The sequence below is a fragment of the Loxodonta africana genome, chromosome 5, assembly GCF_030014295.1.
Source record: "Loxodonta africana isolate mLoxAfr1 chromosome 5, mLoxAfr1.hap2, whole genome shotgun sequence".
Taxonomy (NCBI): Eukaryota; Metazoa; Chordata; class Mammalia; order Proboscidea; family Elephantidae; genus Loxodonta; species Loxodonta africana.
In genome coordinates this window covers 80,005,710-80,023,610 of record NC_087346.1, presented here as the reverse complement: position 1 = coordinate 80,023,610, position 17,901 = coordinate 80,005,710, and the positions used below count along the sequence as shown (strand labels likewise).

The 17,901-nt window shown below is 38.9% G+C and overlaps 1 protein-coding gene across 1 annotated transcript in view; it reads right to left on the bottom strand.

Moving 5' to 3' along the window:
* Positions 1–7,792: 7,792 nt before the first annotated feature.
* Positions 7,793–17,901, bottom strand: part of BTC (betacellulin) — a 51,624-nt gene continuing 41,515 nt past the window's right edge. The window contains exons 3-5 of the mRNA XM_003414216.3: positions 15,618–15,735; positions 10,858–11,004; positions 7,793–8,513 (exon numbers count right to left, since the gene is read on the bottom strand). Of these exons, the coding sequence (XP_003414264.1) occupies positions 8,405–8,513; positions 10,858–11,004; positions 15,618–15,735 (374 nt within the window). The 3' untranslated portion in view covers positions 7,793–8,404. The remainder of the gene's footprint in view (positions 8,514–10,857; positions 11,005–15,617; positions 15,736–17,901) is intronic.

Genomic DNA, 17,901 nt, shown 5'->3' with positions numbered 1-17,901 from the left:
GAAACAAGTTTATTTAAATTAATTTACACATTGCAGTATTTCAAAAATGGTTTAAGAGAGAAGGTCAGATACAAGGTTCTCTCACACTTCTTTATACAACCCAGCATACAGCAGACCGTTATCTACCTTGGATTACAGAGTTTCAAAATATCTTACTCTGTTTGCATCTTACAAGAATAATTACACTTGCTGCAGCAAGCAACATTAAGGAGTTCTATGTTTGTGGGGAATTTTGTTCTTTGACTTCTTTTAAGTAAACTAAAAAAGCAAAACAAGTCTCTTAGAGGACTTTTGTTACACATTCCCCCCTCCCCCCTTTCTGCTAATTTAAAATTGAATAAAGATAATAAAACATGGAGAAAAAAATCTTAAAAAAAAATGTTTATTTAACATTCTTTTTTTAATACAACTATCGACGCAGTGGGTGGGTATTGACTATAGTGGAAACCCTGGTAGTGTAGTGGGTAAGTGCTATGACTCTTAACCAAGAGGTCACAGTTTGAATCCACCAGGCGCTCCTTGGAAACTCTTTGGGGCAGTTCTACTCTGTCCTATAGGGTTGCTATAAGTCAGAATCGACTTGACGGCAGTGGGTGGGTTTGGTTTTTGGTTTACTGACTATAGTTGTTGATTAGATATTTACATTTTAAAATTTCTAATAGCAGAAATATCCTTAATATTTTACATCTTGAAAGTAAGTGGAGTTATATAGCTTAAATAGTTTCCAAACACAGAATTTCAGACTACTTCAAACACCAGTAGCTGACAGGTCTTGGGGAAGAATGAGCTTATAGAAGTACCAACTAGATGTTATTACAAGGTACACATTCCTAGGATCCAATAACATCAGCAAACAGGCAAGAGCAGGCTATTTGCACATTATGTTCTAACATTAACGATTAGCTGCCAAAGTGATCACATGAGAACAAGTTCCTTTGCAGAAAAAAATGCTTTGAAGCATAGAAGAGTCTTTGAAGAAGAGCAGATGCCAAACTGCAACACCAGTCTTCATCAACCACAGCAAAAATGTGTAAACAAAGGGTTTCAACACCGAACAAACAGTTATGTTATTCTGCTTGTGAAATTCATTGTGAAAATATGTAAATTATTTGGGGGTTAAGGGAAACTGATTAAACCTACCTTACACTGGATTCTTCTGTGGCTGCTCACCTTGAGCTTTGTGCTCCAAGAAGGGGTATAGGTTAAAAGTCTAGTGGAAATGTCCTTTAGATAGTATAACTTCTTGGATAAGCCTTGCTCTAAATTCCACACTATGGAAAATTATACTCACTAATCCACTAGAATATAAACTCTATGAGGTGAGAGTTGTTTTTTTTTAGCCACTTTGTTCATTGGTATATCCTCAGCACCTGAAAGTATTGGCACATAGGAGCTTAATATTTTTAAATGAATGAATGATAGCCAGTGCTCCAATATGTTTAGGCTTTCTTAACAAAGAGTAAGGTTCAGAATATACTAAAATGAAGTTTTCATTATGACAATAACTTGGTCTTAAAGTCGTGAGAACTGAAATTCACTTTAGTTCATTTACAAAATTTTGCACAAACCAGGGGCTTGTCTAAATAGCAAGTCATTTGACCTAGAACATTTTATTCAACTATGTAACTTACATATGCAATGGGCAATTACGTAAAGTGGAAAATATGAAAAGCCCAAATAATTCACTGCAGGAAAGAAATCAAAACCTTTCCCCCATCTCAGTCCACCACCTAACCATACAACATCTTTAGAACCAGTAACATCTCACCTCACAGGTCACATGCCCACATAACTCTACCTTGTCTTGATGGGGACAGTTCTAATTCTTGAACAAGGCATAATGTCCTTGATTCCTTTTCTTCTTTTGCTCCCTTACAGTGACATCTGCTGTTTCCTCCACTGCTGGAAATTTCAGAAGGATTCTGTAGAATTTCACAAGGACCCAAGAAATATCTGGGCTTACCCAGGATTTGGAACAAAGACCTTTATTTCTCAGAGTCAGTCATCAACCTATTTGGCTACTAACAGAAAGATCGGAGGTTCAAGTCTATCTAGAGGTGCCTTGGAAGAAAGCCTGGTAATCTACTTTTGAAAAACCAGCCACTGATACACGTGGGGTTGCCATGAGTCAGAATCAATTCTACAGCAGCTAGTTTGGCTTACTGTTTTAGTCTTCCCTGATTTCTTCTAAGCTGGGTGAAATCATTCCGCTACCTGATCCCATAATAACTTGAGCATCTCTCAGAGTACCACATCGTTGAAATTTGTTTCACCCACTAAACTATAGACTTCTTAAGAGGCCATGTCTTATTCCTCTTTAAATTTTTACTATTTGTCACAGTGGGTGGTACAGTGCCTAGAATAGAGCAGATATCCAATCAGTGCTTGCTGAACTCCCTCCTCCCTCTCCGCACTCCCCTCCAATCATCATCCTCAATGGCTGTATACTGAAAATGGAATGTTGTTGTTAGAAATGCTCTCCTACTACCATTGAAGGTACTATCGGAACATAATACTTTGATATTCTGTTTCCCTTAGGATGTCACTTCTGCATTGAGAAATCTTTGCTCACAATCACATGATGCACCTGAATTGATCAGGATCTTGGCTCTACATCACAGAAACCCAAATAGAACTAGCTTAAGCTAAATGAGGAATTTATCAAACAGACACTAACATGTCTCATGGAGCCTGTGGATAGGAATGAGGCTAAGCTTTGAGGATACATGTAACCAGAGACTCAGATTCTCTCTGGAAACTCAAATTTCATCTGGTTTCTTTTCTGAATATCTGCTCCAGGTTTCTATTTCTTTCTGCTGACCAACTTCCTTCTTTAGCTATTTCGGTTCACATGGAGCAAAACATGATTGCCAATAAGTTCTAAATGCACATTCTTATAACCCATGAACCCAAAGAAAGATTGACTCTCAGTTCTAGTTCCAAAATCACCTGAAAATGATTCCAATTGGCCCAGCTTCTTTAGATGCTCACCTTGAAACAATCAAATGCAGTTGGAGGTAGATTAAAAAATGTGGCTAGAGAATCGGGAAGACAATCCCCTAGGTGTCTACCATACTTCTAAATTCTTAATTTTTTAAAGAAAACACATGGTTAGTATGTGACTATTTCAAATGCATTAAGGGATAATCTCCATAAAGTAAAAAGTTTTAAAAAGTAGTAATATGCAAATTTATTTCCATTAATAATTTCCAAGTAAAAAAAAGTTTGCTTTGTTTTAAAAATAAATTTATTTTATCACATGGTAACAGTTTACATAAACAAGGTTATTTAGTATATGCAAAAAAATTATAAAATGCATTATGAAAATATATTAAATTCCTTGCTGTTCTTTCTTGGCATTAGTTCCACCAAATTTCAAGAGGCAAAATTAACATTTTAGGGTCCAAGCAAAATTCCCAGGTCTGAACTGGTTTAAGAGATTCCATCGGTCAGCCAACCTTGGTCCAGGAAAGAAGAAATGTTTACAGCATTGTTGTGTATTTTAAATACCTTTTTTTCAAGCCCTTTTAGAGTTAAAGAATGGGAAAGAGAAAGGGCATCGATGAGCCCAAAAGGAGACTTCTGAAAAAAACAAAACAAAACAAAACATGTACACCATAAATCAGTTGTATATAATCCCATTTCAAGGATGGCTATTAGTAAGGAGAAAAATATATTTAGAAGATTATCCTTTGTTTGGCTTAGCTTTTATTGATATAAGAGTTATTTCTGTATTATATATAAACACAGCCCTAGCATCTCTCAAAACACCACATGTGATAGAGGGTGATATACAACTTCAGCTTTTGTCTGAGTTCTCCACTTCACTTTGGCTCTGGAGCTGACACTGGCAAAGTGAAGTTTATTTACAAAGGTTCTGGAAAAGAGGCTGCTTGGCTGACAGGCAAAACAGACAAAGTGCAGAAATGTGAGTACATCTTCCATTGGTTTTTTCTAAATGATCCACCTACTCAATGTAGAACGTTCCATATTCTATGAATTATTGATTAAATGTAGGTTTCACTTTTTCAGGTCTAAGACAATTTTTATAAGCCATGAAGTTGAAGCAGTGTTTGACAAGGTAGTTTCAAGCAATAGATGCTTATGGTCGTGATTTCATTGCAAGAAAATTCACTTCAGACTAATCACATGTAGTGCTTTTTAGAAGAACAAAAATGACTGGTTACAAACAGTCTCTGCCTGAACTCTGTTGTGCTGTCACTAACCATCACCCCAGAATAAACAGCCTCTTTCAGTGGTCTTACACTTTACTGACCATAAACACTTACCTGGGGCTTAAAAAAATGTCAGGCATTTACCATTTACTTTTCCATCTCTATGCATTACTCCAGGGACATCATACTTGGTAAAGTAGAAGGTCAGCAAAGAAGAGGAAGCCCCTCAATGAGATGGACTGACACAGTGGCTGCAACAGTGGGCTCAAACACAGCAATGATTGTGAAGGTGGGGCAGGACCCGGCAGTATTTTGTTTTGTTGTATGTAGGGTAGCTATGAGTCGGAACCAACTCGACAGCATCTAACAACAGCAACAGCTATGGGGCAAATCTCTTGGGTTTAATAAGAATGTCTTCATTTCACTGAGAATGCATAAGAGAGCAAAGAAACGTAATAAAAGTCAGTTCTACAGAAAGCATGATTGTTTAACAGCAACATAGGCCAGAACTCTGCAATCTGCTTTGTGTTTCTGCAGGACAATGGCGCCAGCATCTGAGTCATGGCAAAACACAGGTCAGTATAAAATATTGAGTTACTTTATCGAATTAGGTTGCACGAACTCAGATTAACTATAATGATGGTTAAGAGCACAGCTTGGGTAAATCTTGGTTCCAATTCCAGCTCTACCAATTCCTAACTCTATAAACTTTAGTTAGATTATTTAACTTTTGTGGGAGTGGTCTGTTTCCATATTTGAGAAATGAGGAATACAATATGATCAACAATCTTGCAGTGTTGTTGAAAGTATCAAGTGAAATAATATATTTCAAACTGTTAGCACATGATAACCAAAAAAACCAAACTAGTTACTGTTGAGCAGATTCTGACTCATGGTGACCCCCTGTGTTTCAGAGTAGAACTGTTCTCCACAGGGTTTTCATGGTTGTGACCTTTCAAAAGCAGATCACCAGGTCTTTCTTCCAAGGTGCCTCTGGGTACGTACAAATGGCCAACTTCTGGTCAGTAGCCCAGTGCTTAACTGTTTGATCCACCCAGGGACTCTAAGCACATGGTAAGTGCTCCATAAATGGTAGTGTTATTATTAACTCAATTCCTAATACCTAACCTCCTTCCTACTTTAGTTTTCATTTGATTAGTAATCCTGGTGAGAAAACTAAAGTGGGAATTTATTAAAATTCCCCTTCTTATGAAACCTTACCAGGTGCTTTTTTCCCAATTACTAAATAATAATAAAAGTTAGTATTATAATAATAATAATAAAACAGTAATAAACAAAAACTAAAGTTACAAATAAAACATAACTACATTATTTAAAATTCATTTCTGCTAGCTGTTTTCCTGAGACACATTCAGTCCATTTTTAAATGAGCAAGATATTTCTTCAGTTTGCCACCATCCTTGAGGTACCTTCATGCATAGCCTGTAAAAATGAAGGGAAAAAAAGCATAGACCATTTAAGAGAAATGTATTACGTAATTAAAAAAAAAAAAAATCCAAGCCAGCATTTTATTTTCAATACATTAGTGCCATTGCAGGAAAATAATATAATTTCTCGATAAGCATTTACTATACTCCAGTAAGCCTCCAGAGGTTTCCAGGAAAGGAGATTCTTTGCACAGCTGGGAGAGCTATGGAAAGTCACTACTTTCTTGTTGAAAGTGAACAAGGAGGCATATAGCCCTGATTTCTACTAGCCTATTCTATGACCTAGGAGCCCTGGTGGCACAGTGGTTAAGCGTTTGGCTGCTAACTAGAAGGTCAGCAGTTCGAATCCATCAGCTACTCCCTAGAAACCCTATGGGGCAGTTCTACTCTGGCCTATAGGGTTGCTATGAGCCAGAATTGACTTGACAGCAACGAGTTATTTTATGACCTAAGAGGAATTGGCCAAGGATGAAGCCAACTCTTTGAAGAGGGAGCAGAGAGAGCGGAATAGCCTGTTTCCTCAAGTGGAAGCCTCTGGCTCAGCCAAGTGAGAAGCCCACCTGACCTCTGGGCTGCCAACTCATGCGAGCCAATACATTTCTTTAGTCTTTAAATCAGTTTGATTTGGGTTTTACGGTATTGCAGCCCAAAATATCCCGACTGTGCCAGTTATTCTTCATCTGCTCCCTTGGAAATTTCCTCTGCCCTCATTTGTGCTCCAGGAGGCTGACCCCTAAAGATCATGTCATCAGAACTCCCTTGCCCTCTGGTTTCTGATTGGGTTTGGCTAATGGGAGGCAACTGCCAAAGATCTGAGGCCAGGAGGAGGGAAATGTTAAAGCATTTTTCCCCTATTTTCTCCAACTCCCCTTCTTAAAAAAAAAAAGTTGCTGTGGACTCAATTCTGACCCATGGTGACCCCATGTGTGTCAGAGTAGAGTTGTGTTCCATAGGGTTTTTAATGGCTGGTTTTTTAGAAACAGATCACCAGGCCTTTCTTCTAAGCCACCTCTGTGTGGACTGAACCTCCAAACTTTTGGTTAGTGGCCAAGTGCATTAACCATTTATTTGTACCACCCAGTAACTCTTCGCTTAGGTTCTGGCTTTTTCTCCCCCAAACTACAGCTCCTGCCTGGTGGCCCCACCTCCAGAGCTCCTCTCAGTGGGCTAAGGTCATACTTCCCCGGCCTATTCAGGCATAGGAAGGGTAACAACTGCCCACTTTTGCTAGTCTCAGGGGCTTGAACACTCCCCGTGAGTTCCCTTAACCCAGTCATCACAGTCTCTCCATCAAAATCTCATTAGTGGATCATCTGAGGGAACTTGTGATTCCTGCTGGGATCCTAACTGATAATGTTTAAAGAACTTAAAACAGTACTTGGCATATGGTAAACACTCCATAAATGTTAAAAAAAAAAACAAAAAAACAGTTGCTGTACAGTCAATGTTGACTCATGGCTACCCAATGTGTGCCAGAGTAGAACTGTGTCCCATAAGGTTTTCAGTGGCTGATTTTCCAGTTGTAGATCACCAGGCCTTTCTTCCAAGGTACTTCTAGGTGGACTCAAACCTCCAGCCTTCCAGTTAGCAGGGGGCATTTTAACCCTTTGCACCACCCAGGCATTCTTCAATAAATGCTACCAAAACCTGTTGCCCTGGAGTTGATTCCGACTCATAGCAACCCTATACGAGTCTGAATCGACTCTACAGCAAAAAGAAATGCAAAACATTGCTATTGTTATATTTCTTTTAACTTGAAAGGTCTCAATTAAAACACATCTTTGTGCCTGAAAATGAAAACGAACAAATATAAAATAACCAACACAATCATGCACAATTAGAATGAAGACTGATCTCAGTACATTAGAAGAAGTATAAAAAGCCTCCTTCCCATACTCCTATTTCTGTGGTAACAGGTAGGAGAAAGACATGCCAAATTCCTTTATTTGGCATAGATTCTGCGAAGAAGTATAAATTTATTCTTAGATGTTTTTAAACATAACCAGATTCCAATCAGTGATTTACTAGATGCAGTGAAGATCCATCTCACCAGGATAATTTCACTTGAATAGTTTCCCAACTGCTAAGTTTATCACAACCGGACCAATAAGCAACATTGTGATAAATGGAGAAGAGATTGAAGTTGCCAAGGATTTCATTGTACTTGGATCCACAATCAACACCTATAGAAGCAGTAGTCAAGAAATCAAATGACACTTTGCATTAGGCAAATTTGCTGCAAAAGGCCTCTTTAAAGTGTTAAAAAGCAAGGATGTCACTTTGAGGGCTAAGGTGCGGCAGACCCAAACCATAGTGTTTTAAATCGCCTCACATGCATGTGAAAACTGGACAATGAATAAGGAAGGCCGAAGAAGAACTGACACCTTTAAATTATGATGTTGGCGAAGAATACTGAATACACCATGGACTGCCAGAAGAACGAACAAATCTGTCTTGGAAGAAGTACAGCCAGAATGCTCCTTAGAAGCGAGGATGGCAAAACTTCATATTACGTACTTTGGACATGCTATCAGGAGGGACCAGTCCCTGGAAAAGGACAGCATGCTTGATAAATTAGAGGGTCAGGAGAAAAAGAGGAAGACCCTCAAGGAGGTAGATTGACACAGAGGCTGCAACAATGGGCTCAAGCATAATAACGATCACAAGGAAGGTGCAGGATCGGGCTGTGTGTCATTCTGTTGTACACAGGGTCACTATGAGTCAGAACCAACTCGATGGCACCAAACAACAGCAACAACAACAAGCTTATCACACTTACCATTAAGCAATATTAGTCTCTTGAATATCTTCATCGATAGGAGTTATATCTTTACCCAGAGTTTCCATTTCTTCTTCCTTCTTCCTTCTTTTACGACTTTTCCTTAGAGGACTTACATAAAGAGAAATTAGTCTGGCTCTGTTAGTTCACGGGAATACCAAGTTAATCATCAAGACAACCTGTAATCTTATTTCTAAACTGTTAAAAATGCATGTGTGTATGTGTCTGTGTGTCAGGTGCTGTGGAGTTGGTTCTGACATATAGCGACCCCGTGTATGACAAAAACGAAAGGCTGCCCAGTTCTTTTTTTTCTCATAAGTCTTTTACGTTCTTTTTCTCTGGGACCAAATGAGAGTGGATTAGGCCACAGTGTGATAGAACGTAATTATCTACATAGGAAAAAAAAAAGGAGCCCTGATGTTGTAAAAGTTAAGTGCTTGGCTGCTAACTGAAAGGTTGGTGGTTTGAACCCACCCAGAGGCTCGATGGTGAGTTACTTCCATAAAAATCACAGTCAAGAAAACCTTATGGGTCAGTTCTGCTCTGCCATACGGGATTGCCATGAGTTGGAATTGACTTGACAGCACCCAAACACAACATAGAGAGAATATGGTAGTTGACTGTTGGTGGAGCTTGGGTGGCAAAAGAAATTTTTCAGGCCAAGTCATTTTACAAAATAGACCGAAAAGCATTTTTTACCGTATAAATAATAGTACACAATTGTCAACAGACACAGGAAAACCAAGAGAGTGAAGGTAGCTTCTGAATGTATTAAGTAAGCTTCTAGATCCATCAATTAAGAAATGTGTTACATATTCTGGACTGCAGCCCAGTTTTCTTGCTTAAAGAACAATTCAAATTTAATGTAATAAAATAGGCCTTTTCCAGCTGTGCCCAACTAATTGCTCTGCCCCATACCTGGCATCATAAAAATTCCATCCTATCATAAAAAGGTAATATAAAATGATCTTTCAATTTTAGAGCTAGAAGGAATCATACAGATTATCTGGTTTACTCTTTTCATTTTACAGAAGATAAAACTGAAGTTTAAAGATAAGAAATTTGTTCATGGTCTCAAAGATAGGGAAATTGCAGAGTTTAGACAAAAACCAAAGACCCACAATAGCCATGGTGGTATTTTTCAATTGCTTTGAACTTTCTCCCATGAATGTTGTAAAGAAAAGGAATCATGACACACCTTCTTCTGGTGCGTACAGTAGCCCAGCCGAAAAGGTAAAAAGTCAGGAGCCTCGACTAACTTCTGAAAAAAAGATAGCTCTTTTCGGGGACTGTGAGTTTATGATCAGGGAGGAGGAACAGCTCAGGAAAGGAGGGCGAGAATGGTTGCACAACTTGAAGAATGTAATCGTTGTCACTGAATTGTACATGGAGAAACCGCTGAATTGGTGTATGGTTTGCTGTGTATGTTCACAAACAACAATAAAATAAAATTGTGAAATGTATCTTTTAATAAATTAAACTCTAAATCATAAAAAAAGAAGATAGCACTTTAGGAAAATTTCTTTAGCATCCGAAGTGGTAGTCTTGGTCTGATTAAAAAGTTAGTGGATTGCCTAAAGAAACTAACTTAATTAAAGACCACTTTGTGGTCAGAGAAAAAGCAAGGTGTTTCTTGATTTCCAAAGTAGTGTTGTATAATAGAAAGTAAAAGACAGAAAAAACATTGTAGTCATTTTTTTGTAGATAAAATTCATTGTTTTAATCTGACTAAGCAAAAAAGTGGAAACCCTGGTGGCGTAGTGGTTAAGTGCTATGGCTGCTAACCAAAAGGTCAGCAGTTTGAATCTACCAGGTGCTCCTGGGAAACTCTATGGGGCAGTTCTACTCTGTCCTATAGGGTAGCTATGAGTCAGGATCGACTTGGCGGCAATGGGTTTTTTTAAGCAAAAAGTGGAGCCCTGGTGGCACAGTGGTTAAGAGCTCAGCTCCTTGGAAACCCTATGGAGCAGTTCTACTCTGTTCTATAGGGTCACCTATGAGTTGGAATTCACTCAACGACAATGGGTAAGCAAAAAAGCTTTTTTTTTTCCTTGTTACGTTTATCTTCCAAAGTTATTGTGTCATTGTCATGGTACAGTTTAAGAAAATAAAATGTGATTTTTACCTGGTCTTACTTAGCCTACTTACAAACCCACACAAAAATATGACTGACTTCAGGACTTTTTTTTTTAAACTAGAAATTTTATGCAAAGTTTGTTTCAAATTATAATAACTTTGGAGAGTGAAAAGATAAAAATTGTACGTATTTTATTATAAATAAATATATCAATATATATGACAGCTAACCCGGAAAAGTTGATTTATGTAAATCAAAGCAAAAGGGAAAGAGGAAAGGAAGGAAGGCCAGGACAGAGGAAAAAAAAGAAAGAAAAGAAAACAATGAGCAAGATACAGTTTCTTAGATTGACTTAAAATTAAGTTTACAAATACTTACTGACAGCACGTGCAGACACCGATCACCAGGATGATAAAAATTACCATAACTGCTATCAAACAAATGACCAAAATCTGTCCTCTGTCTCCCCGTAGGTAAAATAAGTCAACTCTCTCACACCTTGCTCCCGTGTAGCCTTCCTCGCAGCTATAAAAATAAAACAAGAAGAATGCAACAGGGTGAAAAAAGTCAGGCTTTTAAGAATCGCTATTATTTCTTCTATGAAGTAATTAACATTGCTTTCAGTACTTGGAATTAGTAAAAGCACACAAGTAATTTCACTTTCTTTATTTTGCTGAAAATGTATTATCACTTGACTATTATTAATAACATGCTTAACATAAATAAACAGGGATGATGGCAATTTACTAAGATCTATTCTACATTTTAGATTCTGAGTTTGAAAGGCAGGTGATGATAAAATTCCCTCCACAGCATTCCCAAGTGCTTCAATACCTCCATCACAAGGGAATAAAAAATTTCCAGGATTTCCCATCTCACCTTAGGGCGATACTAACCATTCTGGTGTGCCCAAGCTCTCTTATTATATACGCTACTGTTTTATACGATCAAACGTTGTAATGTATGTGAAAGCTCATAGCTCAACATATAGAAAGTCCCCCATAAATGCTACTTCTACTGGATTTATCTGTCTGTGATTTCCACCTATGGGCTCTAGTTCTTTTGCTTGGGGAGGGGCAGTCACAAATTGGGTAATGCTCTTCTATTCACCATGTCCCAACTACAGCCCCAAAATACAAATACAGTAGGACTTGTCCTCTCCAGATCCTTTGCTTCTCTAAGACCACATTTTCAGATCTGTTCATCATTCTGTCCACTCTCCTCTAAGTGTCCCCCATATCTCTATGTCTATCATAAAGTGGAGTGATCAAAAGCCAACATGTTCTCCAGGCCTTGTGTGAACACAGTGGGGCTATTATTTCTTCATTCTCTCAACCCTTATCATCTTAGGAATCCCTTCAACTCAGCAGATCCGCCAAGTCTCTGAAGTTACAGTTATGAATCCATTTGGCCCAACTGGAACTTATCTGAAGGACGCTCAGTGCTCTAGAGGCTCCATGATTATCATAATATTCTCTGAACTGTGTCAGAAGCTAAAAAAGTGCCTAAGAACCATGTCTGAGGACATTTTAAAACAAAAAGTATATGTTGCAACATTCATGCCTATGTATTAACAAATATCTTCCCCTTATTCTCCTCAGATGCATTCAAAACCCAAAGAGATACTGGGCCTACACATAATTACTTGAATCTCAAAAAGATGAAATCTTGCTACTTGAAAAGATTTCTTGGCAACCTGTTTTTCTTTAAGAAAAGTTCTACTGGCAGGCCTTTCTATAGTTCGTGTTAGACGAGAACCAAGGCAATTAATTCCCACAAAACCTGTATTTCTCTAGTACGGAGGTCAGAAGATCCCTTAATGCCAATAGCGTAGCTGATACAGTGCTTTAAAAAACAAACCAAAAAAAAAAAACCAATAATAACAAAACACACACAAGTTCAGTAACAACCATCAATTGAAAGGTGAGACTCAACGCAAGCAAGAGACAAGACCCTTAATGCCTTCCATCTACTGCAAAATGCCTCTAGGGTATCTGAGAGAAAACTGCTGCCTGCAACAAGGCTAGGTATTTTAATTCCAAGGTCAAAACAACAGGGAGACTTCTTAGAAATATCTCGAAATATCGAAAATCTGTTGTGCGTAGGACTGCAACTGGAGGAAAAAAAAATCACTTCTAATTGCATGTGTGGGAAGGAGATTTTTTAACAAGATATTTTTTAAGGTCATAATTAAAATTCTGTAAATACAGTTTCTCCCAATTAGCTTAAATGTTTCTTTAGCAAGTTTACTAAATACCGCATCTTTAAACAGTAGCTTTGCCCATAAAATGCACAGCGATTACTTGCTGCTCTTTTAGAATTTTTTTTTTTTTCCTAATTGTCAGCTCTGCGTTCAGTGGCTTAAGCATGGCTAATAATGAATTTCTCAGTAGTACTTCCTGCAAGTTACAACCCAATGAAGCCATGCTAGAAGGTCAAACCTTGGCATAGCTGGTTAGCATGACTCTCCTGTCATTTCACCCTCCTCAAGCAACTTCCAGACCAAGTAAGTATGTGTGCCTCTTACCTGGGAGAGGAAGAGGAAAGAGAGCAAGATCCTCCTAAGTATTTATCATTTAATCAATAAATAAATGGATTTTTATTTGATAAACATCTCACAAAATTAATTTTTTTTTAATTTGTTTTTTAAATTAAAAACATTTTTTAAAGATGCCCATGACCTTTGAGGGCACTGCAAAATCAGAGTTGGGGATCACCGCTCTGAAATACCAGACACCATTCTCAGGACTTTCTACATATTAACTCAATTTATCCTTAAAACGACTCTTGAGCAGGTGCTATTATTAACCTGCTCTTACAGATGAAGAAACTGAGGTACAGAGAAGTGAGTGGGGCTGGGATTCAAACACAGGCAATCTGGCTCCCAAATTCATGCTCTTAACCACCCTGCAACACTGCTTACATGAACTGTGCTGCATAAATGTGTAAAACTTTTATGTCTAGAAGCAAATTATCCCCATTCCAAGAAAACAGTGAGAAGACTAATCGGAAATTTGAGTATTTGAAACCCATTTTGGTTTTCACGTAAAAGCAGGAGTCTACAAACTTCTATGAACCCAAACAAAGAAAGATATTTCTGGCTTCCCAAGACGGCATAGTCACCAATGGCAAGAAAATTTTGCCTGAATTCACGCTATACCAAGAAATCAAATGATCAGACCTAGGTTGCATAATCTTGCATGATCTCAACGTTTTTTTATTCTATTTGGTGTTTTTTTGTTTGTTTGTTTGCTATTCTATGCAGGGTATGATAATAACTGTTTTGCATGCGTTATTTTTCCTTAAACTTCAACCCTTAAAGGAAAGTTATTACTATCCCTTTTTGTCGCTGATAAAACTAAGGCTCATAAAAGATAACTTACACATTGTTAACACTATTTATAATTGGTGGAAATAAAAGCTTAAGGTAGGTCTACCCGACTCCAAAATCTGTTCCCCAACACCTATGTTCCTCTGCCTCCCACTGATATTGCATCATGCCACCACTAACAAAGGGTTCCTGGTTCTGGTCTTGGTATTTAGCATAGCATTAGATGGGCCATCCATTTATTCATCAGTCATTTCTGAAGCATCTAGTAAATCCTATGTACTGTGCTTGGCACTGAGACACAAAAATCAACAAGCTGTCTCTAGGTGCTCACAGTCACATTTAAAGAAACTAACAGTTAAGCTTCAGTGGGAAAAGAGCTTTTTTATAGAAGTGCAACGAGATCACAGAGCAGGGGCACCTAAGTCAGCTTGGGTGTGTATCTGGGAAGGAGGAAGTCAATGAAGGCATCCAGGAGGAAATGATGTTTGAGTTGCATCTTAAAACATCAGTGAGAATAAGCTTTCCAGGCTATGAAAAGACCCTCTATAACAAACCATAAAAAGGAACGCGCAATTTTAGAAAAACATTTGGGAATAGGTGAAAGGCGTGGATAGAAAGTTAGGGCAGAATCAGACGGGCTATGGTGGCCAAGGAAGGTGACAAGCTGTATACTGATAGATTACACATCACAATTTTCATTTTAGAGGGCAGCAATAAACCACCCCTCCCCCAAAAAACAATAAATTTGTAGACATAGGGACCAGTTAGAAAAATGTACTGGGTTAAGGGGCATGAACATTTCTCAGACTCAATACAGACTGCCAAGCCAGTAAGCAATTAAATGAAATGAAAAAACAGCTCTATCTTTCCCAATACACACACACACACCCCTGCATTTTCCTTATTTCCTTACATTACTAGTTCTTATTTCTCTCTAAGTAAGTATTTTCCATGATATACATATATTTTTTAAATTAAACTTAATTATAATTAGGTTTTGAGAAAGTCCTGTGACTCTTAAATGTTCCACAAAATTAGGGTTGAGAATCACTGTTCTGAGGCACTTAGGAGAAAATTGTATCCTGGGGGACTATGCAGAAGAATATCAACTTTCTGTCAACTTTAGGCCAAAACTGTACTCGAAAAATCACCTCGCTTCTCTATGAGGAAAGGTCCCAGACATCACTTTCCAGAGACATCTCTTCAGAGGAAAATTAATATTTAAAAATGCAAAAAAGTTGTTCATGCCCGAGTAGAATTAAACTTGGCCTCTTAATCTACTGAGAGTTGGAAAGAGAATGTTTCTCCCAATCCCCTGCTGCACTAAAACTGGCTTTGCTAATCTCTATTTATAAATTGGATGGATTCCTTGCACTTAACTCACAGGCTGCAAAAGTAGCTTTTAATTTGGCAGAAATTCCTTCATATTTACGATTTATGAACCACCTCATGCATGCCAGAGAATTAGTTTCCATTTGTATTCGTACCACCTGGGAGATTATTTGAGCTGAAAAGTATCCTTAACACTGGACAGAAACAGTTTGGCTTGCGTAACGCAGCAGAGGACAAGGCCCAGCCTGGAAGTGGATCTGGGCTCTCACACGCTTATGTTTCAGGAGGAAAGTGTGCGTCAGTTTCTCCATAAGTAGCTGGCGAATGGGCCCCTAAACAAGTGGCTGGGGGCAGGAACAGGCTAAACTGTGTCCTGACAGATGGCGTAGTTAGCTCAGACTTTCCAGTCTTGTCAGGCCACAGGCTGGCACCGTTCTGCACCCCTTTGCCTGCTCACTCGGGGAGCTCCACTTACACACAGGAGGGTGTCTGCTCGGCCACCACGAACCTGCATCTCCCTTTGATGCAGTAATGCTTGTATTGCTTGGGACATCGAGAGAAGTGACCTTTCCGCTTTGACTGCGTGGTGGTAGCTGAAAAATGAGAAAAAATTCAATAAATTAACTCACTTTAAATACACATTTGCAAGTCAGATTATATTCTTATCTTTGCTGCCAGTTTTCCTGCAGGATATATTCCAATCTCTCGTTCCTCCTCCCCTCCACACTGGGAGAAAAGACTTTTGTGACTCCAAAATAGCTGTGAAGATTCGGTAATGGGGGTTGGGGTGGGACAGTTTCATATTTTAATAAAGATGTGTGTTCTTGTCTTGCTGAAACCTACCTTGCTAGAATGTTTACATTGTTTAAAGGGTAAAACACAGGTCTGGGAGGAGAGAAGGTCTTTCTCACCAGGCACATTATCAGAGCATGCTGCTAATGGCATTGAAAATAGAAAAGCATTTTTTGTTTGCTTTCCTTCTCTAACTTAAACACTTACATAGCACTTACTGAGTGCCAGATGCTGGTTTATATAACCCAGCTCATTTTCATTGAGTTGATTCTGACTCCTAGTGACCCTATAAGATAGAACAGAACTGCCCCATAGGGTTTTCAAGGCTGTAATCTTTACAGGGAAGCAGGCTGCCACATCTTTCTCCTGTGGAGTGGCTGGTGGGTTCGAAATGTGGACCTTTCTAGTTAGCAGCCAAGTGTTTAACCACTGCACCACCAGGGGACCATGCTGGTCTATACACTTGACATATGTTAACTTGTTTAATGCTCATAGCAATGTAGCCCAGGTGACGCAAGTGGTTTGCAATTGGCTGCTAACCTAGAGGTTGGCAGTTCGAATCCATCTAGTGACTCTGCCTGGCAAGTTGCTTCTGTAAAGATTACAGTCAAGAAAATCCTATGGAGGCAGGTCTACTCTATAATACATGGTGCTGCCATGAGTCAGGGACTGACTCAACAGCAGCTAACACCGACAACAATGCTCATAATAGCCTGTGAGGTAAGCATCATTTTAATTCTGTTTTGTAGGTAAAAAAACATAATAACCCTCCAAGGTCACACAGCAAGTAAGTGGCAAAACTGGGACTCGAACACAGCTGTCTTGCCCCAGATTCCATGCTCTTGACCACTATGCTCTGGCATCTCTGACTAGCCAGCCGTTCAGCAGGTATCTGTCATCTACTCTCAGCCCTATGTACCCAGGAGTCGTGTTTGAATGAATGAGGTACCGTTTCTCTCATCTGATGCATGGATGCTTTTCCTGGGCCCAGAAGAAGGAAAGACCTGGAAGCATCATGTTTCCGGTTTCAGTCCTGAACTGACTTCTTTGTATACCTTCTTACAGTCCTGATTTCCAAATTTTTCTGCTAGGGACAGTGATAGCTAATGATTCCTCCATCACTCACATGTAAAAAGTTTCAATAATTAAGGATTGTTAAGAGAAACAGTACAGAAATACTAACTAGCTGTTTCATCTGTTGATTTACAACCAGTGTGTGCCAACACCCAGAGAAAACACTAACTAGCCAGATCCTGCCCATAGCTTGACTTTCCATGATATAACCAACAGTGTGTGGGACTCAGACACCTGGAAAGCCAGATAGACCAATAGGTTTTGGCTTCAGAAAGGCATTTCATACAAACTTTGGTCTAGCACCTGGTATCCCAATGGCATTAAAAAATCATTTATTCATAGCAATGACTACAGAACTTTCTAATTAGTATTATGAAAGGGGACGTGTAATGTCTCAAGGCCACCAGACACAGAACTCTCAAAGGGCTTTGAATGATCTATGCAAAGCAAATTCCTGTGGTGCCAGGTCACTATAGTTTCTGAGGGAGGCAGAATGTTGCTAAAGAACTGGCTGACCTGGTTTCAGTCGGTGCCTTCATTACCAACCACGCTGACTGCTTGTACGAGCCAAACATTTGCTTCCATGGATGCCAATCAATGGGGCTCCTATTAGAAGGACTGAAATTACTCCTAGAAGCAGTTGCAAAGTGTGTCAAGGCAATTACCTCTGTACTTTGGCAAATAAATTGATCACTCAACTACCGCTTGCTAAATGCTTTCTATTTCCAGAGCCCTGTAGCAGGCATTGAAAAAGTCAAACAAACAAAGGGTACTCTATACAACTATCTAAACGAGTACAACAGAACAAATTAAAAGCAATAATAAGCAACTAACTAAGCTCTCTGAGCCTCCATTTTCTCATCAGTAAACTGAAGATAATAACTGTGGTTAAG